The sequence below is a fragment of the Ostrea edulis genome, chromosome 10, assembly GCF_947568905.1.
Source record: "Ostrea edulis chromosome 10, xbOstEdul1.1, whole genome shotgun sequence".
Taxonomy (NCBI): domain Eukaryota; kingdom Metazoa; phylum Mollusca; class Bivalvia; order Ostreida; family Ostreidae; genus Ostrea; species Ostrea edulis.
The window spans coordinates 42,869,438-42,897,165 of record NC_079173.1 but is presented as its reverse complement, the minus strand read 5'-3'; the positions used below and the strand labels follow the sequence as shown (position 1 = coordinate 42,897,165).

General features: G+C 36.0%; 2 protein-coding genes across 2 annotated transcripts; one reads left to right on the top strand and one right to left on the bottom strand.

The window, feature by feature from the left end:
• The first annotated feature begins 3,674 nt into the window (after window positions 1–3,674).
• Window positions 3,675–6,407, top strand: LOC125665430 (uncharacterized). Its single transcript, XM_048898070.2, has one exon. The coding sequence runs from the start codon at window positions 3,675–3,677 to the stop codon at window positions 6,405–6,407; it is 2,733 nt and encodes a 910-aa protein (XP_048754027.2).
• Window positions 6,408–20,585: 14,178 nt separating this feature from the next.
• On the bottom strand, window positions 20,586–24,706 carry LOC130050793 (uncharacterized). The gene is made up of 2 exons (XM_056151410.1): window positions 24,072–24,706; window positions 20,586–22,080 (listed from the first exon to the last, which is right to left on the bottom strand). Exons 1-2 carry the CDS (start codon window positions 24,481–24,483, stop codon window positions 21,998–22,000), a joined length of 495 nt encoding a protein of 164 aa, XP_056007385.1. The 5' UTR covers window positions 24,484–24,706; the 3' UTR covers window positions 20,586–21,997.
• Window positions 24,707–27,728: the final 3,022 nt, after the last annotated feature.

Here is a 27,728-nt window from a genome sequence, read left to right as displayed (position 1 = left end):
TCAATCATCAATTGTTAGGGGAAATCTGCAACGATTCATATGGAATGTAATAAAAGGCGGATCTTGTGAGGTCTTGTCGACTATTTCTGAGGATTTCCGACGGTGACGTCGTTCGAGTAAACCCGAAGTGCAACTCACGGCAGACTCGCCCATCTTTTGTATCCGAACTGATTGATAAAGCAGATCTAGGGATTCTGGTTGGAGGTGAGGGGCGTGGATTTTTTCTCTCCATTGACGGAGGGTATGTGGCCGCCCTAAGATTCCCAATAGGTCTTGGACAAAGCCCTGGTGAAGGCCCAGAGGGCAACACTCCCGGAAGCTCCTAATTTTAGTGATTTTAAGAATAAGATTTAACCATATAATTCAGTGGCATATTTATGGGGACTGGAGTCCACCCAAGTTATCAAATTTAAGGCTAATCTTGGTAACTAGTTTACGAAAATGTACTAAACGATGAAAAAAAACCCAACAATTTCTTCCATCCCCGGAAAATAAAAGACAACATATTTTGATTTCTTGAATTACTTTATTGGGAGAACTTATTTTTCCCCAAAGCACTCTTTGATTTCGCATCATTTTACTAATTTCACCTCATGAAGAATGATAAAAAATAGTACAAATGGCTAAATAGGAGACACATTTCAAGCCCTGTAAAATCCAGGAGCTTTAAGGTGGCCCCGACCCCATACCTCATGAAGTAACGTCTCCCGTAATTGTAATTCCTGAATGAGTCCTTGTAATTAGCGTTCATAGGTAAAGCTACATCCCTTCTTACAACAGAGAAACACACCTTTATCATCACTACTCAAATGAGGCAACATTTATTATCAGTACATTCCTTTGTAGTAAAACTTATTTGCTCGTCATTGAGCTGTGATTTGAGTCCATTTATTTGTATTTCTTGGATTTGAGCCCCCTACACACAGCTCTTGTCATCACATTTACAACAGTTGCATCAACAGTTGCTTCTCGTTTTTTAAAATAAGAAATAATTTAAGGTATTCAATGTATAATGACCATATTTCATATCTATTAAATGGATGTTTAAATATGTGTAATCATGGTATCATTTTGAAGGGTTCATCAAATAGAAAGTAATCCACCATAAGAATTTTCAAAATTTTGTTTACTGCTCGATTTATTTCACCTAGAATTTAACATTGAAGTATATGAAAAAAAAAACATGTTTTATTACAATATTTAAAAACAAATACTTTCACAATAATGTCTTGGTAGAAAGTTACATACACTTTCTTTTTATAAAAAAAATGAAATAAAATTAATCATTGACCACACACCTTTTTAGAAAATTAGGTTTTTCTTAGTTTTACAAAAGGGCAGACAACTCTTTCAAAAGTCTTAAGTGCAAAAAGGTCAGCTTCTAATCATTTACCAGTAATGTGAATTTCATCTGCTTCACTGTCATAATAATTTAACGATAAACTTTTATGATGATCTAAATTCTTTAAAATTGTTCATTATCCTTCTGTTACGGCAATTTCGTTAATTAGTGCTCTCTCTGGAGTTGTGATGTGATGTCATCATTTTTGGGGCACAATATTTTTTATGTGTAGAGCCCATGATTCTATTATGGCAGGACGCGTCAAGTGCCATACCTGCATTACCAGTTTTCCAGTCAAATTTTACTAGTTAACTTGCCAGTCAGCTTTGTACTGATAATTATGTTCACTGGAGGAAGCTTCTGAATTGGTGAGTGTATTGTTGTTTTTATTTAGGTATAAACTGTGCAGATATGTATCTCGGTAAATTTTGCATACTTAGTAATTTCAGTATAAGGTAATCGCTTTTAGTGTTTGTGCAATTATATTCAAGTTCATTACTTATAATGCAATTGGGAAGTCAGGTAATATGTGGTATCGCTGGATACGTGCACAATTGTCATGTACGGAAGATAACTCCATTTTCACCATGTTTTCCATTCTTGATCTGTAATAATCTAGGGTTATGCCTCTTTCGTTTACATTATGTCGGCATTTTTTCTTATCCATACTTCAGTGTCTGTTATTGTCTAGTACATGTAATACATTATAATTGATTTGCTAGGATGTGTTATCATGTGTGATTTAATCTGAAATATCTTGTAGTTATCGTATATTTTCTTTGTATTTTTTGTAGTAAATCGTCGTAAACGCATTTACAAGTTGTTCCTACTTCATTTCCTACCTGGCCAGTACAAAATATTTACAACTGAGAAGATGAAGGAAGGAGATGAGGATGAGACAATGAGGGGTCTACCCAGAAGAAGTGAAAGAGAAAAAAAGTTGACTGAAAAGGGTGCTGAATTTACTTTGGAAAATAAACTTAAAAACAAAGAAAGATGTTTCAAGATATTGTCAACATTAAGTGATAATTTACAAAAACTGTTAAAATCGTCAGATGATAAATACACTGTTAGATCTGCATATAGTGAATGGTTAGTCAGATATGAGGAGTTTCTAGTATCTCATGATGAAGTGAAAGCATGACTTTCTCCAAGTAAACAAACTTTGGACGCAGATAAATTCAGGAGGAGAGATGAACAACTTATGCAAGTAAAAGAGTCGATTGAAGAGTGGTTTGCAAGACATGCAAAAAGTGTTCTATTCGACAACAGATCTGTGGTTTCAAGGTCAAGTGCAGGATCTAAGAGAAGCAATTATTTAGTAGACAAGCTTTAAGAAAATCAAAATAAAGCAGAGTTGTTAGCGAGAGCAGCAACACTTGAGGAGAAAAAACTGATAGAGGAGGCAAAGTTACAACTGAGAATGAAAGAAGAAGAATTAGATATACAGACAGCATTGAAGATCAGTGATGCACGAACTAAAATTATTGAAGAACTTGAAAGAAGTGAACTCAGGGAAAAACAACTAACAGAAGCCTTGAGTGATTTCGTTCAGAATTGCATCATCGTACACCTATGGTTGCATCTGCAGCAAAGACAACTGCACAACAACATCCTAATTTGCATGCACCTGTGTCTACGATATAATCAAACTTGAATCCACATGTGCCTTTGTTTACATCGGTGTCAAGGGCAGTAACTCAACAGAATTGGAGTACACCTCTTTTGACTCAAACTACTTCAATGCATGTGTCTGTTAGTGTATCTACCTGTACACCACATAGTATTACACACATACCTACATGTATGTCGACGCAACATAGTACACCATATGTGCCTGCAGTATCAACAGTCAGCGAATTATACAATTCCGGACGTGCACATAACCAAACTCGTGACCAAGAAGGGCTACTTATAGTAGCACATGAACTAGATAAACCGAAGTCAGAAATACAGAAGTTCGAAGGAAATCCAATGGATTATCAGATATTCATGAGGCAATTTAACACCATGGTGTGTATCAATACCAATTCGTATGAGGAACGTTTGAACTTTCTCCTGCAATTTACATGTGGCGAGGCGAACATAATAGTGACTGGATATTCACATTTAAATGTTGAAGGAGGATACAAGGCTGCTTTGGATGAATTCAAAGATCGATATGGTGATCAGGACGTTGTTGCGCGAGCCTATGTGAAAAAAAGCATTGAATTGGTCATTAATAAAACAAGACAATGCTAGAGGATTTGCTGACTATTCAATATTTCTTACTGAGTGTCAGCATGATATTAATAATGTAGCCAGTGCTAGAGCCCTAGAATATCCAGAGAACATGAAACTACTTATTAGTAAGCTTCTATTCTACTTACAAGAAAAGTGGCGAAATGTTGTGTACGAGCTCAAAGACAAAGATGAAGTTGTGAAGTTTGAGAACTTAGTGAAGTTCGTACGTATGGAAGCTAAAAAGGCTAACGACCCTGTCTATGGGAGAGAAGTGATGAATAGATCAACATCTTTGAAACATGCACATAATGAAAAACCAACCACATTCTCAAAACCAAAAATGAACTTTGCAACCAAATATGTAGAGTCTCATCTATCTGCAATCAATAATGCATCTGAGCAACCTAGATCACCTACATGTGTGAAACCATGTATTCACAGTCAATGCATCTCACATGCATTGGAAGAGTGTCGGAACATTATGAAGCTAACTCTAAAGGATAGATATGTGGTGTTGAAGTCAAAAGGATTATGTTTCTCGTGTTTGAGATCTATACATCTTAAAGGAGCTTGTCAACAGAAATCTTACTGCGTCCATTGTAAGAATTGTCACCCATCTATACTTCATGTGAATCCTCGACAAAGCAATGAAAACCCATTAGCTGTTAGTACAACTGATCGAAACAACAACAACCTTACAGTACCATCTGCGGCCGTATCTTCAACGGCGCATATGGGGGATGGGAACTCAGTGAGGCAAGCACTTCCAGTAATACCTATGCGACTGAAATCAAGAAACAGCGAACAATTTGTTACTACTTATGCTTTCTTGGATTTTGGGAGTACAGCGACATTTTGTACAGAGGGAATTGCAAGAGCACTTCACTTAGAGGGCAAAAAGACTGTGCTTAACTTAACAACTATGGAACAGCAGAGAACAGAAAACGGTTACATTTTCTTTAACCTTGAAATGAGTGATTTGAATGGTGATAACACAATTGAATTGCCGCTTACATACACTCAACCAAATTTACCTATATCTAAGGAAAACATTGTTACATCCAAGGACCTACAAAGATGGCCACATTTGTGTGACATTGGTATTGATACCATAGACAGTGATGTTGGTTTGTTGTTTGGTGTTAATGTTCCTAAAGCAATGAACCTTTGCGACATGATTTCTAGTGTTGACAAAGGTCCATTTGCTGTAAAGACGTTGTTAGGATGGGTAATTAATGGACCACTTGATACAAAACCTGAGAATGGTACTTACAATACGTATGCCACAGTCAACCGTATAGACGCAAGATTAGAGGAGCAAGTACGATATCAATTCAATCATGACCTTTGTGAAAGAGCGATTGATGATGTTCCAGAACCATCGAGGGACGACAAAAGATTTCTCGAATTTGTGACAAATTCAGTTCACTTTGAAAATGGACATTATGTCATTGGTCTGCCATTCAAATCGGAAACCGTGATAATGCCAAACAACAGAAAACAAACAGAACAGAGACAAAAGGTACCCATTGAGGACTTAAATCGAGATGGTGGACATGTGTGGTATTTGCCACACCATGGTGTAATACACCCCAAGAAGAAAAAACTTCGAGTTGTGTTTGATTGTGCAGCGAGGTTCCAAGGGACTTCACTAAATGAACAATTGTTACAGGGCCCTAACTTGACAAACACACTCATTGGGACTTTGCTGAGATTTGGAGAGGAAGAGATTGCTGTTATGGGGGATACCGATAGTATGTTTTACCAAGTACGTGTTCCCCAACAAGATGCTACTTTTCTACGATTTCTCTGGTGGAAAGATGGAACTCCTTCCAGTAGTATTATTGAATACCAGATGGTTGTGCATCTGTTCGGAGCCACATCATCACCCAGTTGTGCCAACTTCTGTCTTCGAAAAACAGCTCAAGATTGTACAGGACATTTTATTGACGAGATAATAAAGACAGTCTTTCAGAATTTCTATGTTGATGATTGTCTCAAGGCAGTGATTTCAGTAAGAAATGCTGTGACATTGGTGAAAGATCTACAGGGACTGTTGAAAAGTGGAGGATTTCATTTATCGAAGTGGATCAGCAACAGTCGAAAGATCATGAATTCCATACCAGTTGCTGATAGAACCAAGAAGGTCAAGGATTTGGATCTTGACTGTGATACTCTACCAATAGAGCGAGCTCTGGGAGTCCAGTGGTGTGTATATTCTGATATCTTTCAGTTTAAATTGGACTTTAACAAGAAACCACTTACAAGACGAGGACTTTTGTCAATGGTAAGCAGTGTGTTTGATCCACTGGGATTTTTAGCTCCACTATTACTCAAGGCCAAAGTCATTCTACAGGAATTGTGTAAACTTCAGTTTGGATGGGACGATAAGATGCCAGATGACCTTGTTATACAGTGGAATAATTGGTACCAGGATCTTCAGAAACTGAAAGACATCAAAGGAAACAGATGTCTCAAACCCCGTGGTTTTCATCCATACTTGGTACAGTTACATCGTTTTTCTGATGCGAGTGAAACTGGATATGGTACAGTGTCCTACTTGTGTATGGAGAATGCACTTGGTGAACGTCGTTGTTCCTTTATTATGGGCAAATCTCGTGTTTCACCACTGAAGCAAACGACTATTCCGCGATTGGAGTTGACAGCAGCTACTGTAGCAGTCAGAACCAATAAGATGTTACTTAGAGAGTTAGACATTCATGTTGATCGTGTTATGTACTGGACTGACAGCATGGCCGTTCTACGATATATACAGAACAGTACAGCAAGGTTTCACACTTTTGTCGCCAACAGGCTAGCAGTGATCCACGAAGGGTCATAACCAACCGAGTAGAGATACATTAACACGAAGTTGAATCCAGCCGACAATGCATCGAGAGGTATCTCTGCAGATGGCTTACTTAAACAGGAGAACTGGATCAAAGCTCCAAATTTTCTGTTTGAACCAGAGGATCAGTGACCAATGCCACCATCAAACATTTCTGATATAGAATTATTAGACAACGACCCGGAGGTGAAAAGGGTTACCATGGTTACCGTCAAATCAGTTATCACAAAATCACAGGAATTAAAAGAGAATACTACAGACTGTGTTGACAAGCTGTTTCAGCATTATTCGTGTTGGTATTCATTGAGACGTAGTGTGGCCTGGATTTTGAAGGCACGAAAAGAACTATTTAGACGTGTCAACATGGAAAGACTCAATTCTTATTCAACAGTGCAGGACAATTCATATGAGAAGACTATTATCTCATAGCAGGATTTGAAAGAAGCAGAGAGAGCTATACTTACTTTCATTCAGCGACAGGAATTTCCTACAGAAATTAACATCCTTGCAACAGCAAACTCTTGTGTCAGTCGTGGTAGCAGGATCAGGAACATGGATCCTTTCTTGGATGAAGGACTCTTGCGTGTCGATGGTCGTTTACAGAAGTCAAGTTTTCCAGTGGGAATGAAACATCAAGTGATTTTACCTAAATATCATCATGTGTCCACTTTAATTCTTCGACAAATTCACCACGACCTGCTTCACAGTGGTAGAAATCACATGTTAGCGAAGCTAACAGAGCATTACTGGCTTATCCATGCTCCTTCTTCCATTCGAAAGGTAATATCAAAGTGTGATACATGTCGACGTCAGAGGTCAAAGGTTGGAGAGCAGAAGATGGCAAGGCTACCAAAAGATTGTATTATTCCAGATGAACCGCCATTCAGCAGAGTTGGAGTCGATTACTTTGGACCGTTTGAGGTGAAACTGAAACGTAGTCGCGTTAAACGTTTTGGCGTGTATTCACTTGCTTAGCCAGTAGAGCAGTACATTTGGAAGTTGCAGCTTCATTGGATACAGACTCTTACATAAATGCCCTGCGTAGTTTTATTGCAAGAAGAAGACAAGTCAAGAAGATACGTTCTGACAATGGAATTAATTTTGTTGGTGCCGAACATGAACTTAGAAGATCCATACAAAATTGAATCAATCTCAGATTCAGTCTGCAATGTTACAGAAAAACATAAACTGGGAATTCAACCCACCAGCAGGATCACATTACGGCGGATTGTGGGAGAGGATAACCAGATCTATCCGCAAAGCTATGAACAGTGTCCTAAAGGAGCAGACATTAGATGATGAAGGACTTCATACCCTAATGTGTGAAATCGAATATACAATCACTGATAGACCAATCACCAATAACAACGATCAGCATTGTGACTTGGAGCCTCTTACACCAAATCATTTGCTGTTGATGAAGCGGAAACCAAACTTACCTCCAGGAGTCTTCGACAAGACCGATATTTATCACAGGCGCCGTTGGAGACAAGTACAAAATATGGCTAACCTGTTTTGGCATCGTTGGATACACGAGTACCTACCCCTTCTCCAGGAACGACATAAATGACATGACATCAAGAGAAACTTTCAAATCGGTGATATTGGGTTAATCGTAGATTCGAATGTCCCAAGAAATTCTTGGCCTATGGGAATAGTGCATGAGACGATTCCCGACAGCAATGGTCTTGTGCGTCAGGTGAAGGTGAAAACTGCGACTAACATTTTGATTCGCCCGGTGGACGAACTTTGCATGGTTTTATAAATGGACTAAGAGATTGTTATTCCTAGAGACTTTTGTAAACATGAATCGTTTTTGCTTTTCCACGTTTTGAATTTTGCTAGGTGCTATTGTTTGTCAGTGTATAGTTTTTGATGAATATTTGATACAGTACAACCTAATTAATTTGTGCAGTTTTTAAATATTATGTATGGATTTATTTTGTAATTGTGTCACATATGTTCCAAAATTAGGGGGCTGGATTGTTACGGCCATTTCGTTAATTAGTGCTCTCTCTGGAGTTGTGATGTGATGTCATCATTTGTGGGGCACAATATTTTTTATATGTAGAGCCCTTGATTCTATTATGGCAGGACGCGTCAAGTGCTATACCTGCATTACCAGTTTTCCAGTCAAATTTTACTAGTTAACTTACCAGTCAGCTTTGTACTGATAATTATATTCACTGGAGGAAGCTTCTGAATTGGTGAGTGTATTGTTGTTTTTATTTAGGTATAAACTGTGCAGATATGTATCTCGGTAAATTTTGCATACTTAGTAATTTCAGTATAAAGTAATTGCTTTTAGTATTTGTGTAATTATATTCAAGTTCATTACTTATAATGCAATTAGGAAGTCAGGTAATATGTGGTATCGCTGGATACGTGCACATTTATCATGTACGGAAGATAACTCCATTTTCACCATGTTTTCCATTCTTGATCTGTAATAATCTAGAGTTATGCCTCTTTCGTTTACATTATGTCGGCAATTTTTCTTATCCATACTGCAGTGTCTGTTATTTTCTAGTACATGTAATACATTATAATTGATTTGCTAGGATGTGTTATCATGTGTGATTTAATCTGAAAATATCTTGTAGTTATCGTATATTTTCTTTGTATTTTTTGTAGTAAATCGTCGTAAACGCATTTACAAGTTGTTTCCTACTTCATTTCCTACTTGGCCAGTGCACCTTCCATTATACATGGAATACCTTAAAAGAAAAGTACAATAGTTAATAAAAAATATTGGATTATTTTGGGGAGGGAGGGACTGCAAAAAATTAAATCAAGGGATAAATAAACAATTCTTAAGAAAGGCATACTAGTATTTTTATTACAAAAAATATAATGAACTCGGAATCTCTATACAGTTATCCCTTTATCTGTGTACATTATCTGGTTACGCTATAATGCCTATCTAAACATATATACCCGAGTACCCAAGCTCCTTTACACACACTATTAGTAAGCGGAAACTCTCTGAATTATTTTATGGTTTGTTTCTTGTTTGCCACACTTAGTAATGAACTTTAACATTGTTTGAAGTATAGTACTATTAACAAAAAGTTCACGTATATAACACCACTAAATAGAACGTGTATCACATTATGACCCCTGGGTCGAGGCCTCTGCTGGTGGACTATTAGTCCCCGAGGGTCTCTACAGCCCGGTAGCTAAGTACTTCGTTACTAGTTTGAAATACGGATGTATATTTAATTGCTGTTAAAAATTTAGAAATTCATTTCAAAATTAAGGATTATCTCCCTCATGCATAGCTCTTATCCTTGGACGAATTTGGCTCCACTTGTTTGGAACGCTGGTTTTGGCTATATTTAGATCTAAAACTTCATAGTTATTTCGGATTTCAAACATTTCGGTTGAGCATCACTGAAGAGACATTATTTGTCGAAATGCGCATCCGGTGCATCAAAATTGGTACCGTGTAAGTTTTACATTCGTGTGCATTACGTCCAACTAATCCAACTCCGTCACTAAGGCCCTCTACAGTATAACAACATTTGTTTTATCCCTGTTTCTCAAACTTGTAAGCAGAGAAAACAATTTTAAAGATTTGGAAAAATATTAGATTGTTATTTAAGAAAAAGTATCAACAACAGAAATATATAACGTTATATATATCGTGTAACGTGTTTAGGTTCGATGATTCGGACCAGTCTGGGGAAAGTATGATTATTGATGAATGGATATTTTTTAAAAACAAATGAACAACTAAGATAACGAACGAGTCAATATATACAAATAGTTTCCAGGATTACCTATCCTAATCACACATAGCATTCAAACCTATAAGTTATGGGTAAACAAGGCTAGGACCTATGCTAGACTGTATCCACTACCGGACAGATACTTTTGTAGTATGTACGTCCTACTACAACCGGACAAATATCGACATCAATAAGGCAATAACAGAGGAAATACTGTATTATTATCCTCTAGACCAGTATACTCGCCACCGTATACTTAATTACATTAATATACACCGTATTAAATATTATCGCACCTTCTCTTCTGTCGAGCTCCGAAAAATGAACTGCGATCTATTGCCAGAACGCCCGTATTTATACTACTGAGCACCCGAACTACCCTCGGATGCTATCGTAATGCCCTACGATAAAGCCCTGTTGATGTAAGCGTTATATTTAGCCTCCAACAGGTTATCATACATCCCGAACCCGATCTCAATTTGTCACAAGATGGTCCAATCAGAACGCAGTAGGCGGAGCGAAGGCATCTTCGTTGTCGTGTGAAAAATGTGTCTCGTGCATGTCATGGTCAGGAAATCAAAACAGCTGTTGGTGAATACACATATCCATTCTTTAATTCATCGAATTCTTACTGAATACGCTTGAAAGATTATTTTTTAGAACGCGTTTACTAAAACGTTGGGGGAAATAATGCTTGGTAAATGGAAATGATAATTACACAGCGGGGTTAAGGTGTCCCAAGTAAAATAACAAGCAATAACAGCAGATTCATATCAAGTAACATTCTTTCAAGCGTCGCATATTTTTAGTAAAAATCGTTTGTCAATACATAAACAAACATCGTATCACGTGGGGAAATCCTTCGCTTAACTATTACGTCGTTATACAAGTGACGTAAAGCAATTTTCATCCGCTTGACTTTTAGTTGTTTATCACCTCGGTACAGGTGAAAGATGCACTCAAAACATTTTCAGTTTGGGCTTCATATGTCGACATTGATATGGTAAATTTAAAGAGTGAGACGGATCGGTACAATATCCTCTCAAATATAGCAATTTCCATTATCTCAACTCAAATGTTTGGGCATTTTCCACATTCACATTGTACCTTTCGTATCAAAATCATAAATCTGCAATTAGTTACCTATCAGTGTTGGAATTAATATATATACATATGTAGGTAAGCAAAATAGATAAACAGTGCATATCCCCGTTTTTGTTTTGGTTTGTTTGGTATTTTAGTTGTTGTTTTTTTCGATTATGACCACAAGTTAAGTCAATTGCCCCCCCCCCCCCCGATTATTATTCATTAATATAATTATAATGTTTTGCTCGGATATTTTCAACACACTATGATAATAGTACCGCACTTATTGCTAATATCCGTTCGTCATCTGGACCCGCTTACTGCACAAGTTCATCAAATCCTATAGGCAACTAATGGCAAAGAAAGGTAGAGAAAGAAATGCGAATAAAATTCATTTTCATTTGCCATGCTTAAAATCTACATTGAAATGCCTACAAGTTATAGGCCCAGCAGTCAATTCAATAATATATCAAAAACAAATAGCAATAAATCAATGTGTAACATATTATATCCATCATATTTTATATGAAATCAGTAAGCACTTTCCCTTTTATATGCTATCACATCGACTCATGCGTCACAGCAACAAAAATGCTTATTTACACCTGACCGCCACTTTTATGAAGGTCTATGTCAAGAGATACAAATGATAAACCATATTTAATAATATGGTAAATATATCTAAATTTTCGTCTGGATTTGCCTTCATGAACTACACGGCGGAGAAAATGTTAGGTCGGCCGACAACATTACATGGGGAAAAAAATACGTTTGTAACGTGTTTAGGTTCGATGATTCGGACCAGTCTGGGGGAAGTATGATTATTGATGAATGAATATGTATTTAAAACAAATGAACGACTAAGATAACGAACGAGTCAATATATAAAAATAGTTTCCAGGATTACCTATCCTAATCACACATAGCATTCAAACCTATAAGTTATGGGTAAACAAGGCTAGGACCTATGCTAGTCTGTATCCACTACCGGACAGATACTTTTGTAGTATGTACGTCCTACTACAACCGGACAAATCTCGACACCAATAAGGCAATAACAGAGGAAATACTTTATTATTATCCTCTAGACCAGTATACTCGCCACCGTATACTTAATTACATTAATACACACCGTATTAGATATTGTCGCACCTTCTCTTCTGTCGAGCTCCGAAAAATGAACTGCGATCTATTGCCAGAACGCCCGTATGTATACTACTGAGCACCCGAACTCACCTTGAATGCTATCGTAATGCCCTACGATAAAGCCCGGTTAACGTAAGCGTTATATTTAGCCTCCAACAGGTTATGATACATCCCGAACCCGATCTCAATTTGTCACAATATTCAGACAAAACAATTTGCTGAAACTTTCCTTCCGATAATGTACGCTCTACACTTCAGGGCATTTCACTGTAAAGTTTGTGGCCTAGTGACTGTAGGACATAATGACAGACAAGACTAAAACAAAACGGTTTTCACTTTTATCCTAAATACCCTTTTATATATTTTAAACCTCGTATTACACAGCAAGAATGCTTAACTTGTTTATAGGAAAGACGTACATGGCCAGAAGGAAAAGAACAAGATAGGACAGGAGCCATTCCTGGCCCCTCCGTCAAAAATACTAGTAATACATATAGTTATAAGGTATACACTGTACCTGGTCCTCACAGGAAATCAATAGTTTTTCTTGTTATTCCCGTAATTTGGTTGCCTAGCAACACATCAAACATAGGAACCATAATTCGAATTTCAGGTCTATTTCAACAACATTTATTCATTAAAATAATAAAACGGTCCCATATTTATTAGCCACCATCCAATAAAAATTAATTAGCTGAAAACATAGAAAGGGTTCTAAAACGTTAACCTCTCTTATAACTTCTGAAGAAGAAAAAACGCTTGAGACTTTATTATGATTCTTGCACATTATTTACCCATAGTAAAATCAAAGAGGATTACAATCATAGAAAAAATTCATTCTTTATTTATATAAGTTTCTCTTTCTGACACCAGCTAAGAAAATGATCTTGATTTTATTTTAAATAATGACAACCCTGGAAGCTTATTTTATAAAATATGATAAAAGAAATCCAAGAATGCCCATATTCTTGCTCTAATATCCATAGAACATCATTATAGCCTTGCTATTTGTTTTCCTTAAATGCGGATAAAACATATTGTACTTTTAATGTAAGGTATAGTATAACCTTTTAATTTTGTTATTTAAACTTTAAAGGTTTTAGATATGAACACTTCAAATCATAAAGCTGCGTGATTGTAGCCCTATATATTTGCTACACAAGAATATTCCTACCAAAATCATTTTTTTAAAAATAAAAAATGACACAGGGTCATTATTATGCGGGGAAATTTTTCTACAATCTACACGGAGAAAAATGACCCCAAGGCCATAATTTCTACAAAACAGTACGTCGTTTTTCTACGTAGAATATTGACCAGGGGGTAACATTTCTACATAGAAAAATGCTCCCCTGTCAATATTCTACGGGAGTCACTTTTCATTATCACACCGGAGAAGGGCTTCTATGCTCGACGCTTACGGATATTTATCGTTCCAAACCTGTTGTGACATGGAAGCTCGGTGTTTACGGTCTTATCCCAAACAGTGTTCCATTTTGTAGCCACTTACGACAAACAAGGAGTTGCTGAGCATTTATTCTAACCCGTATCATCACAGGATGAACCTTACAACAAAGAATATATATACAAAATTTGAAAGCCCTGTCTTGAATAGTTCAGAGTATATCTAATAGGTAAGGTTTCTAAATAGTAAGACAAATTCCAAGGTCAAGGTTAAAATCTGTTATCGAAAAGAGATTTTGTCACATGGAATGTATACATGTATATGAAATATGAGAGTTCTGTGTCACTCATTATTCAAAAGCTATGATTAAGGTCAAAGTTGTGGATAAAGGTTTGAAATTTGGGTCAAACTCAGGTCCGGATCAAAAGTTAAAAGATTATGAAATGTAAGGTCTTACTATACGAATTTTATATGCAAATTATGAAATCCCTACCTTGAAAAACTCAGGAAATATGAAATATGTTATGTTTAATTAAAAGCAGGTGAAACTCGAAGGTCAAGGTTACAAACTTCGGTACCAAGTAAAAGGTATGTTGAATAGAAATGTGTATATGAAATATAAGAGCCCTTTCGCTCACCATTCAAAAGTTATGAGCAAGGTCAAAGTCTCAGACTGACAGGACAAATCAACAATATATGATAATAATGTACCGATTGTAAAGTATCCCTAACAAAATACTGGCTGTATAAAAGTTGGGTTTTTTTGATAGTATTTTTTTCCATTAGCAAAATTCATGCTTATCTTAATTTTATTTGACAAATCTAGATCACGAATACTTTGGGTTTGAATTTTTTTGGTCAAAATGTCCCCGTTTTTCTTCGTAAAACTGATATCACTTGACCTGATCGTAGTTTGTAGGTCCCAAAACCCTCTCATCATTTCTTATGATCTCATGTTTATTTCAATCCCGGCTCTAAAGTTATGCAAGTTTTTATATTCAAGTTCAAATGTCAACGTCCTGTCAATACACCCTTTTATCATGTCTGAAGACCCCATGTCTCTATCAGTCTCAGCTCTATAGTTATATTAGAGTTACGTTCCTAGTAAAGGTCACTGTAGTCACATGACCTTGATACCAATTTGTAGATCCCACCATCATTCCATTTTTTTCTGAATATCATATCTCTTTATCAGACCTAGTTTTTAAGTAATGCCAGGTTATGATATTAGGTCAATGGTCAAAGTCACTGGAGCAACCTGACCTTGACACTAGTGAATGTCTCTATCAATTCCAGTTTTAACATTATAAGAGTCTGTATGTTAACGATCAAAGGTTAAGGTCACAGGAATTATGTGTCCTTGATTCTAATTTGTAGATCTCATAATCCTTCCATCATTTCAGAAGATCCAATATCTTTATCAGATCTTGTTCTTAAGTGATGCCAAATTTTTTAACAGAGGTCAATGCCACTGGAGTCAATTGAACTTGATAATAATTTGTAGATCTGGTCATCTTCTTGATCTTTCTGAAGGTCCAATGTCTGTATCAATTCCAGTTCTAAATCCTTATGAGTATTGTAACAGTCTGACCTCTACTAATCCTCACCACGTATAATCACAACTTCTTAATAGATCAAGTGTTTATTTTCTTCACTTCAAACAACGCGTAAAGATTCACAGAACTACGTTGGTCTATCATTGAACAATATCATCTGGGAAGAAAACCCGTATATAACCATAATATTTCCAAAGGTCTTATCAGTGGTAGGAGATAGTTCAAGGTTTCAGAAGAATGAGAATAGCATTGTACAATAGAGGGGAATAAAAGGGGAATAACTTTGGCAAAGATAATATACATATATGATACTTGCTTTCAGAAATTACTTATTGCTACAATAATGACGCTTAATAACTTTGGATTGTCAGGAATTAAATTGTAAGAAAATAAGACGTCGGGATTTCAATTGTCAGGAATTTATTTGTCAGGATACTTCAGTTGTCAAGGATTCGCAATTTATCCAAATATTGAATAGGAAAGAAGTATTGAATACTTTCTTTATAATGATTATGATCTCTTGTCAACAAATTCATATTTGTACCTAAGTTTCCCTCAGTTTTTGTGCTGACACTGATGTGCTTGAGACATCTATCTAACTAAAATTATCTTTTTCCTCTCTTATATAGTTTCAGCAGCTAGGAATTAACCAATCAAATTACTCGATTTTCCCGATAATTCCTGACCGGAAAAAACTTACCTTAAATCATGCAATAAACACTGTCAGCTTAATACAAAAATAATATACAAGTGATATTAATTGATTCAGTAAAAATAATTAAATAACTTGCGTGGTTAATTGGTTCAATAGATACTGAATTCACTGCACTATATTTCGTGACTTCATTACCAACAAGGAGGAAAATGTATCCTTGGGCATGCACAAAATAATTTCAAATTAAGTAACAATAAAATGGGACTGTAAAGATAACAATAAAAGACTGATCAGAATCATATTGACGAAATCTTATCATCTATGTGAATTCTAAATGAAACAACAATGCATGGTAGTATAAGGTAGGTTTGATATCTTTGAATTAATGCGGTAACTTGATGATGTCATACAATGGCAGGGTCTATGTACTTAACTCTGTGTGCACCTAAGATAAACATGCGTAGGATAAATGAATTACACTGAGGATAGATCAAGCTATCTATGGAATATTTCACACAGATAAGTGTTCTAATTAATAGTCATGGATTGTGAACAGTAGGATGCATTTCATTCATGGATAACATGTGGAAAACAAAAACTACAGCTGGACCTCATCTTTATTTGCAACAATAAATTAAAAAAAACAATCTCTGAACCAATACAGTAAAAAAATAATAATAAACCATGACAATTCAAAAATGGCATTATAACTTTCTACAATATACAGTAAATATACAGTTTAACCTTTAAATTGGAATATCACATTCTGCTGTGCAAATATACTGCACAAAATATGTATTTAAAGTCCACCCCCTTCCCAATCACAAAAAAAAATTGATAAGAAAGACCTGTCTATTACAGTATACATGTTCACGGTTAGAGGTCAAGGTCACTTGACCTTGATAGTAGTTTGTAGGTCCTGTCATCTTCTTGGCAATTCCGAACATCCCATGTCGCTTTTAGGACCAGTTTTTAAATTATACTCATGTTTATGTCCATTGACAAAGGTCAGGGTCACTGGGTATTGATACTAATACTAAGGCCCTGTCATTTTCTTTCCATTTTCGAAGACTCTGGCACTCTATCTATCATATTTGTCAAGTTATATCAGTTAAATTTTGGAACTAATTTTCCCCATAGAGTTCTACGTTACACCCCAACACCATCTGAGGTACCCAAATGTACCCTACGCCCCCTGAATCCGAAAGCAAAACCACTTCTGCAGATCTAGATATATTGGCCTATCATATCCTTGAATATCTATTACTTTCATCTACTAGTTATGGAGAACGGCAGTTTTAGGCGCAAGAAAGAAGAACCTGGCAAAATCAAACTTCGTTTGCAAGACTTTCACTGATTATTGTGGCAGGGACACAAAATCTTGAATCCATACGACTTGGGAATATGTGGATATAATGCAATGTGGCCCTGCTTGAAAATAATTTGCTTTAATTAATTTTCTAGAGATTCCCATATACAGTAAATACAGTTAGAGGGATAACCCTTATAATAAATCCACACAATGATTTTCATTTCCAGAACTATAAAACATATTAAAAAATCATTCCTAAAACAAATACTGTTTACGACGAATCAAAATTCATTGTTTCCATTTTTTGTTCTAGTAAACAAGTGCGCATTCGGAAGGGGGGGGGGGGGTAAAAGGAGAACCGTACTAGACCCGCGCTATGCGTCTGTTCCACTGTAAAACTGCAATATCCTATTGTGACATTTTACCCTGGGGCCCTGAATCGAACAAAATCAATTTGAAGTCGTTCCCTATATACTAATACGCATGTAAAATCTTGCTTCTCTATTATGGCCCACAATTTGAACAAACTTGAATCTGCACTACCTAGGGATGTTTGCATATTAATATGACTGATAATGGGTCTGTTGTTTTTAAGAAAAGTATTTTAAAAATATTTTCCTATATCAACATGTAAATCTTAGATTCCCTACTGTGGCCCAACCCTACTACCGAGGACCATGATTTAATTTGAATTGAGTCTACACACTTTCAGGAAGGTCCAGTGGTCTATCTTTAAATGGCCCCACCCTATGTTTGCCTTTCTTGTTATCTCCCCATTGAAGAGAACATGACATTTATTTGAACAAAATTGATTTTTTTTTTTGCCTGAGAACGATTTGTTTTAAGTTTGATTGAAATTGATACAGTAGTTTTTGATAAGATTTTTCCCCTATGACCTCATGTCAAACTTGTATACCTTATTATGTCCCCACACTACACATGGAGGCCATGATTTAAAAAAGGGAATCTGCCCTCAGAAAGTTTTGATGTAACTTAAATAAACTTTTTAGCCCATTGTTTCTTACGATTTTATTTTCAGATTTTCAAGTAATTTACTTGCATGCTAATCTTTCACCCCCTACCGTAGTTCTACCCTACCCTGAGATCCCATGATTTGAAATAAACCTGCATCTGCACTATATTAGGACGTGTTTGTGAAAAAATACTTTTCTAGCCCAGTGGATCATTTCAATAACCACAGCTATTCTTGAGCATCTCCACTTTGACAGAGACAAAGCGTTTCATTTGAACAAAATTGAATCCCCTTTATCCAAAGATGATTTGTACGAAGTTCGATTGAAATTTATCCAGCGTTTCTGGAGAAGATGAAAATTTGAAAAGTTAATGACAGTGATGACGACCATTCAAACAGAAAAAGTCGCTAGAACCTTTGTCTCAGGTGAGCTTCAATGCAAAAAATGTTCAAAATTGACATCGCAACATAATCGATTAATTTTGATTGGCACTGGATTGGTTGGAGGGAGACTGAGTTTTGGAATTTTCAGTTTGTTGAAATTCACTCTGTAGAGCTCGAACCTCTGTTTTTACACTTTGTATTGTTTCAAAATTCCTCTGAACATCCCTTTCAATAGTCTGTAATGAAGTCTGATAATTTTTTAGGGCTGTCAGAATATCGTCTAATTTTCCTTGAGAAGTATTGGAACAACAATACTTTAAACAACCATCAGGAAGATCCAGACTGCGTAAGATTCTGTCAATAGGAGTCACTAAACAGGTCTTTTGTGGAAGGGACAGTCCAATTGCCATCCCGAGACAACTGAGTGTTTTATCAGGATTGATACAAAAGACAAACGAACCCGAGTCACCACACTAAAAAAACTGTGCTTGAGGAAAGTTTTGAATTTCAATTTGATGACACATAATAACACGTCGTGAACTATCTGGGAGTTTCAACTTATGATCTATAAACCAGACATGGACACCACTGTGGTAAAGATTACCAATAGTCATTCCAGTTTGGACGCCATATTTTACAACACTGTCTAACTTGTCTAAAACTCTTCCGCCGATTCTGTACTTGGGGTGTACAACTTCTCCCGAAAACGCTGGGGGGGGGGGGGGGGGGTTATCCGGGTCAAAACCTGCAAGTAAATATTGAAAAGAAGTTTTAGGAATTAAAACAATTTAAAGGCCACAATGTTGACATAATTTACCCCATTCGTACGGATATTCTAATGGAAAATGACGCTCCTTATATTTACTACAGTATAAAGTGATCCCATAACGCAACTTGGTTTTTCATTGACTATTCCAATTTAAGATCTCTGTATCGTTTTCACAAACTGTAACTGCCATACTGCAGTTGGAAACATTCAAAGAAATTTCTGCTCAATTATTTAAATCTCTATCAGAGAAACTCTAGCCTAAGGCATCATTAATATAATTGCTATATATATATCTTATGCAGCATAGTACACACAATCATACAAGGGTGTACATTTGCAAATCTATAAAACCCTGTTATAGAAGTCACTTAAGTGATACTTTGTCAAAACCTTGATTTTTCATTAGATTTTCTCTATATGTATGTAAATATAAAACCCACGACTTATAGGTCATAGTTTGAAGAAAATTGAATGTACCATACAGAAAGATGTTTCGGTACTAATTTGACTGAATAGTGTATGTTTTTATTACAATGTATAACTATTAATTTGTTATTGTTACTGGCAAAAGAAGTCATGGTATATATATATATATATATATATATATATATATATATATATATATATATATGCTCTACATCACGATGCATTACTTTGATAAATTGAATCACGTTGGTTCCTAAGCAGGTTTTTTCAATTTATATATATTCAGTCATCTCAACTTATATTGGTCTGACTTATAATGAACTATCTGTTATATCTAAGTTAAATTAAATCTGAAGTAGCATTTATTGACGGGTCGACAGGGGATGCTTACCCTCCCCCCCCCCCCCCGGATCCTACCTCTGATATATCCATGGGTTCGTGTTTGCCCATCTATATATTTTGTATTGCTAATAGGAGGTATGGGATTTATGATTTTATGAGGTTTAGTTATAATAGATTTGTTGATACTCTTTATATCCTTATATTACATATGAACATGAATCTCTGTCAATTAAATCACTAAACACAAGCAGTGTCCTATGTAGGTATCCACTATAAGTCTAACCAGACAATCAGGTAGATAAGGTGAGAGGAGACGGGTGTGTTATAATAAATAATACTGAAAAAAAAAATTCACACATGGAAATTACTGCTTCATAAAACAGACAGTTTCATCAGGAGGGTTAGAATTTTATTTTGCCTGCGGAGTACAGTTTGTCTGAGGACACAGTGCGTAACCTGAAAGTGTTTATTACTGGATCAAGTTCAATAAAAGCAGCATCAACATTAGGTTGTGGGGGTGTCGCTTGTTGGAAACATTTTGGAAATGCTGCAGCAACACATGTTCCACATTGTGTATAGCTGTGAGTTGTTTTATCAAATGCTTTTACTTCAATGTCCGAAGAAATTCCACTCGATTCCATTTTTTTAGTTCTTTTGGTGAAAATATAACATGCGCACATGTAATAAGACCAATTCTATTATTGGCGAGATTCACAAACTCCCCAATACTTCCACGACCTGCACCGCAAATATACCCGACAATTTCTAGAGATTTGCCACTTCCAAGAACACTGTATCCCTCCTGGACATCTACTTCAAACTCCCCTAATTGTTTTGGAAATTTTTCCTCTCCATAAGGAATATGCCCTTTATGTAGACAAAACAGACTGATACACAGTTTCTCTACAACTTTGTGCCTCCCCTTGGAATATCCCATTGATTTATATGGTGAGGCTGATATCATTGTGAGATTGGAGTGTTTCCTAAATAGATCTCTTGCTTCACTTTCTGTTACTGTTGGCAATGGAGTTTTCTTTGAAACTGGAATGGATTTGAAGACACTCGATGCTTCATCAGATGGATATGTAAAGTTATACAGGACAAGTTCAAATCCAAGAACTTCGTGAGGTATTCTATCTTTTATTTATATATCCCCTTTGTATGACATAATCATCACGAAACAATTTTCTTGTCCACACACCCGACAAAAAGACAGAACAATGACATTGTTTTGGAGATAGGTAAATTTTCTCAAAATCAAATTTCTCACTGTTTGTAAGATTGTCTTAATAATGGAAGGACTAATGTCCTTCATATCTTCAAACATTCTTTGCAACTGGATATCGTGATTAAATAAGTATGTCCTCAAAAGCTCCAAAACAAGAATAAAAGTATCGCTCTCTATTGCAAATCGTAGAATGTAAGCAATGAGATTTGAAAGATCATTTTCCTTGAACTCAAATATGACCTCTTTTGTATACACAGCAAATAGGATAGAAAAAACACCGCCCCATTTTGTAGATCGTGCTTTTCGTAGGACGTTTTTGCATTTTCCCATCCATTCTAGAAAGTCAAGTACACTGGACTCGGAGAGTGGTTCTAGATACTGTAAGAATGAATTCATCAACACGCTTTGTTTACTTTCATTCAGCAAATCACGATCCACACAATCCAAATAATCAAGGCTGCAAAGCATTTTTCCATAATCCTTGATTTTCATTTGACTTCGCCTGGACAGATTAGGATTTGTGTTGATATCTAAATAATTTACTAAAGAATTGGTTCGGATATCGGCCTCCCTACTTCCTCTCAGCTGTTTCATTCTTTTGTTGAATGTCATATTTTTTTTCTGTCATGGTGGAGAGGGGTTCCTTGTTTATCTCTGCAAAGGGAGAAATAAACTTACACGTATTAGGTCATACTGAGCAAAGGTGTCAATATGAAGTAAAACACACTGGATAAGAGTAAATATATGAAGTTAAAACACACTGAACGAAAGCGACAATATCTAGTTAAAACTCATCAAACGAGAGTTACAATATGAAGTTAAAACACAATAAACAAGAGGTCCACGTCTCACTTTGCTCATTTGCAATCCAAACATAGTTTATCATGGGGAAACAATTCGGACTACTTCACAATAATGTTAACTCCTTAGTGGTATTTTTGAGAGTTGAATTTGATTCTAACTTACACAAGGAAGTAGAATCTTAAAAGCTATCTCGGCCCCAGGGATCATGATGTTAACTCATCGCTGAAGCAAAGAAATTTTCAAGTTTATTCCTTGGTGCTTGAACAGAACTCTTTCAATCTTATCCCGCTGATTTAGATTTAGTAGAGGTCATGTTGTGAACCCAATACCAAACCAAAAGTTGTCAAATGAGAACATAGCTTTCCAGCAAACGTGACTATATTTGCCATATCCCCTTTGGTTCAGTAGTTTACGTTTTTGAAAAGTAGTTCAGAGTCTGTGGTTACTAAGTCAAAATTCTTGGTACCAAATAAAAAGCCTGGACTTTAGGTATTTTTTGTGAAACATCAAAGTCCAGTCCCCTTTGGTTCCAAACATATACCTACAGTTAAAGTTTTATTTCTTAAAGTGTGAAGTAGTCACTACCAACACTGAGGTTATGAGAATAACTCTCGAACATTTCGCATGACACACTAAACTACGTTTGAATATAATCTGAAGAATTTCAACTTTATTGTTCCAAAGAAACTCTTATATATTTTTTTCGAGATCAAACGTTCAATCTCAACTGTTGAACCCACCAGGGCATCACGGTGTACATAAGCGTGAATCTACACTATACTTTTGGATGTTCCTTAGAAATGTGTGTATTACAGAACCTGAAGTGTACATTGTACTACTACACCAACTGAACGTTCCGTTCTACACTAGATTTGTTCCGTTTAAACCGTTTGCCCCTAATTAAGCGTTCGTTGCCTTAAACCGCTCATTCCTACATGATAATTCAAACCTGACCTAGCATTATGAAGTCATTGTAGATCAGCATGCCGCTTAATCAGCGAATTTATTCTGGATGGATGCTTTCAAAACAACCAAAATTTCAAATTTCCAAGTGTAATTCAGTTTGCAACATTTTAACATGTAGCCAAAAAAAAATGTTGCATATCGATATCTTCAGTAGGAATTTATCCAAAACATTTACCTTTTAAAAATAAAATACCAGTGTCGTGTCTGTTGGTTTTTTTAATAGATGGGCTTAATTTTGGGATATTTTGCATTTTCTTGATCTTCGTACAAAAGAAAACATTAGTGGTATAAAAACTACACAAGACAAACTTATGGGGTAAATAGCTAGTATAATTTTGAAAAAGAGTATCATCTTCCAAATTATACTCAATGATAAAGAAGTTTTAATTCCAAAAAAAATGGCACTTTTTACATCTTGAATAAAATTTAAATTGGTTCCCATAGCAAAAAAGAGTACTTCCTCTGTAGATATCTGATATAGTACAATAAATCACAGTACTATTAGTACTTACCAATCAGAGAGTACCTCTTCTGTATATATCTGATATAGTGCAATAAGCTACAGTACCACTAACACTTACCAGGCAGAGAACAACTTCTCTGTAGATATCCGATATAGTACAATAAACAACAGTGCTATTATACTAGTACTTACCTGTCAGACAGTGCATCCTCTGTATATATATGATATAGTACAATAAATTACAGTGTTACTAGTACTCACCAGCAAGAAAGTACTCTCTCTCTCTCTCTCTCTCTCTCTCTCTCTCTCTCTCTCTCTCTCTCTCTCTCTCTCTCTCTCTCTCTCTCTCTCTCTCTCTCTCTCTACATATATATTATGATTTACAGTAAACTACAGTACTACTAGTACTTACCAGATATATATTTACATACAGACAATGTGTTGGTGTTCTTTGATCCGACCCAGAGAAATTGAGTTTTATCATCATAGTTCAGGCTCAATGGTTCGTTTATCCTGTGTTGTTGTGTCAGTAACAACGACAGGAAGTGACCGTCCTTGTCAATCATCTGTACTGTGTGGGTGTTATCATCACACACCAGGATGTGTGACAGCGCGTCTGTACAGATTCCACGTGGATTTAGTGGTGATCCGGATGGAGGTCCTGTGTAGGAGAATCGGTGTCTCTCCCCGCGCTCTGTCACCACTACAGCACCGCGGCTATATATAATCAAGTTAGACACAATGACATTTCCGTTCATGTTCTCTGTGATATAGAGAGGATAACTATACAGCGAGTGGCCTGTGTTGTCGTGTGGAATGGTCATTATGGGTTGGCCACTACTGTTCTAACAGGTTAACTTGGCTTCTGTATCAGTGTTATACATCCCGACTATAAGATACCCCGTGGACGGGGAGCAGTACACACATTGTGGTGACCATGGCGATGGTCTCTCCACCAGTATGGTGACTGTTTTATTGTCTAAAGACAGTTTGCTGATGTTATGTTTACTGTCTATATAAATCAGTTCACCAGAACTGTTCACTGTGTGTAGTCCTCTATACCATGTTATATATGTCACATTGTGTATATTTTTTCCTGTTTTTTATGCCAAGATGAGATTGTCATAATCAGAGACCCAGACCCGGTCTGACATCACACGATATATGTGTGACACGCACTTAAAACCTCTGACGCAGACAGACGATATTTGTCTTACACTACCAACACCTGTCACAGAGACAGACGTGTGTAATACAGGTGTGGGCATCGGTTTCAGTTGTTCATTTCCTACTTGTTGTTTTCTTGTATTGAAAAGCAAGACCTGTTCAAGTTTTGGTAAAAGTTTAAACTTCTCACGATTAATCAGTTCATTTTCTACTTGTTTTTTTTTTATATCACGAAGCAAGACAAACTGTTTTGAGAGACAATTAAACTTCTCACGGTAAATCACAAAATCATGGTGTTTGGTATGTAGATCACTGACATGTTTCTCTTTACACTGTAAACACAGATCACGTTTACATGTGTAACAGTAGAACTCAGTGTGCCCCTGACATTGAGAACACTGTCGTAGTTTACACTGCGTGGTAAAACTCCTCTCGGTATGACGAGTTATATAGAACATTACACTGTGATATTTGGTGTTATTTTCTGTATCATGCTTCTCTTTACACTGTAAACACAGATCATGTTTACATGTGTTTCAGAAGAACTCGGTGTCCCTCTGGCATTGAGAACACTGTCGTATTTTACACTGTGTACTGAGTCCTAGTGTGTCCATGATGTGGAGGGTCTGGATTTTTAGGAACTCAATCTGCTGAAAATGAAATGAATCTAAGTTAAACAGAACATGAACACCATTGTAATATTTAAACAATGTTATGGAATACTTAGTATTCTGTAAGTTAGTGAAAAAAAAATCAGGTGTCCGTGTCTTATGATGCCTCACATTCTGATCATTAATTTTAAATATCCCAGTTCTTTTCTTTATCTGTGGACCGGGTCTGGAGGTTATAAAACGTTTTCATACTTAAACTCGAACTCGTGCTTTAAATCGTATTGATACTCTGAGGTAAAGGTTAGAAAAAATGCATGAGATCAAATGGTGTACATTCTCCACATTTTTTCGAAACTTCCTCAGAGTCATACCCAAAACAAAATTGACGGAGTTTGAGTCTGAGTACGGTAAAAGTTTTATAACCTCCAGTTCTGCATTTTTACGATTAAAACTATCCACAACTTAATTATATTGGAAATTAATCACAATTGATATGTGAAAGATATAAGTAATTTTAAAGGCCAGGGGTGGCGTATAAATAACAACCAATCGCAAAATGTATGGGATATTCAACTTTTTCTGCAGCTTTCAAATTAAAAAGGATTAATTGAAAATATATGCTTTTTTATTGATTATGAAATCTAAGATTTGGTATGGAAGGAGCTATCATCACAGTGAACAAGAGGCATAAAAATTATAACTAACAACAATCCATTTAAAGAGAATTTAGCACATAAAGTTCTGACGCAGCTTTAAATTTTGAATTCCACACTAGAGATTAACATTGTAGGCGGAGCTATCTTATGTTTGTTTACAGAGGAAGTGGCTTTAGTCATGTGCTCTGTATATGACTCATCTTGGTATTTTTACATACCTATTGATAGGACTTCCCCTTTCCAATGCACTACTCAAGACATTTAATTATTATAGAATATTTATTTAAATCTTATGCTGTTTAATTTGTTATCATTTTCACATATGACCCATGTACGGCTGGTCATTTAGATTTGGCAACCATGTCCTCACTATTTCTACCACACATTTTAGCATTATGTCCCGTCTGTGATAAATATATTGTCTACGATGCAGGTCCCTCTGTAATGCTTTTCTTTTCCGATCTTTATACCTCGGATACTTCCAAACATTTCTGTGAAATAACATTGTCCAAAACCGTTGATATTTCTCCTTCCGTCGATTCGAATTGCTCCTATTTAGCTGATTACATTCCATAAGCCATCATAATGGTATGTTGACCTCAGATGTAATACATGGACGACACAGACAATGTTGACATTCTTCAGCCTCCTGATCCTGCCTGGTCACAAAGTCACCAAAATGTGGGTCACTGTCTCCATTGTCTTGTGTTGGCTGATTTCTATGTTTCTCAACAGGAACTTCACTAAAATCCCAGTCATGATTGACTAAAAGCTGACAAATGGTTTCTCTTTGAGTTTCCGTGCCTTAGATTGCTAAAAGAGGCGTTTCCACTGACTTGCTCACATTTCCATCCATTTTCAGTATGACCCAAATTCTGATAAAGAATTCCAACCCAGGATGAATATGGGGGTGAAGTAGGGACATGTGAATATACATACCTGTTTCCAGGGGAAAAAAAATCATTAAGAATTTTATTAAGAGACAGTATTTAATATGCATGGATTTTTTCAATGTTCTTGGATAATAGATCTCGTTATTACGAGAAAAAAATATCGTTATTACGAGAAAAGATCTTGTAATTACGAGATAATTATCTCGTAATTACGAGAAAATATCTCGTAATTAGGAGATAATCATATCGTAATTACGAGAAAAGATATCGTTATTACGAGATAATGGAATGTGAATTAATTTTTTTTACAAGATCTCGTAATTACGAGAAAATATTGATATAAAGCCGAGTTGCACAACTTATGGATAATCTTGGAAACGTTTGATACTATTTCCCTCTTTGTTGATTGGTCAGGAAATCGAAATGATCTCATTCAAAGTGTGTGTGACGGTACATATTGTCGTCCGGTGTCGCGTGATTTAGCAAGGCTAAATACCTATAATACTCGTTCCGTGTTATCATTTATGTTCCGGTCCGAGTAAGTTTAGTTGCAGTCATAATCACACTTTTAGAAATATGAAATGCATATGTTTACCCACATTTTTTGTGGGTTTTATTTCGTTCATCGGGTTATATAATGATCAAAGACAAATATGATTAGAACCAAAATATTTGTAAGTCGATATTTGTGTTTTCAAAATTTGTCAGATCAACAGATGTTCATTTTTTTTTTATTACGGAG

What these genes read in the sequence shown, in the direction of transcription:
- LOC125665430 (XM_048898070.2), top strand. Translation starts at nt 3,675, where the DNA reads ATGAAACTACTTATTAGTAAGCTTCTATTCTACTTACAAGAAAAGTGG.
- LOC130050793 (XM_056151410.1), bottom strand. Translation starts at nt 24,483, where the DNA reads ATGACCATTCCACACGACAACACAGGCCACTCGCTGTATAGTTATCCT. An exon ending in TGTATGTAAATATATATCTG is followed by an intron (nt 22,081 to 24,071) that starts GTAAGTACTAGT and finishes CTCCCTTTGCAG; the next exon opens with AGATAAACAAGGAACCCCTC.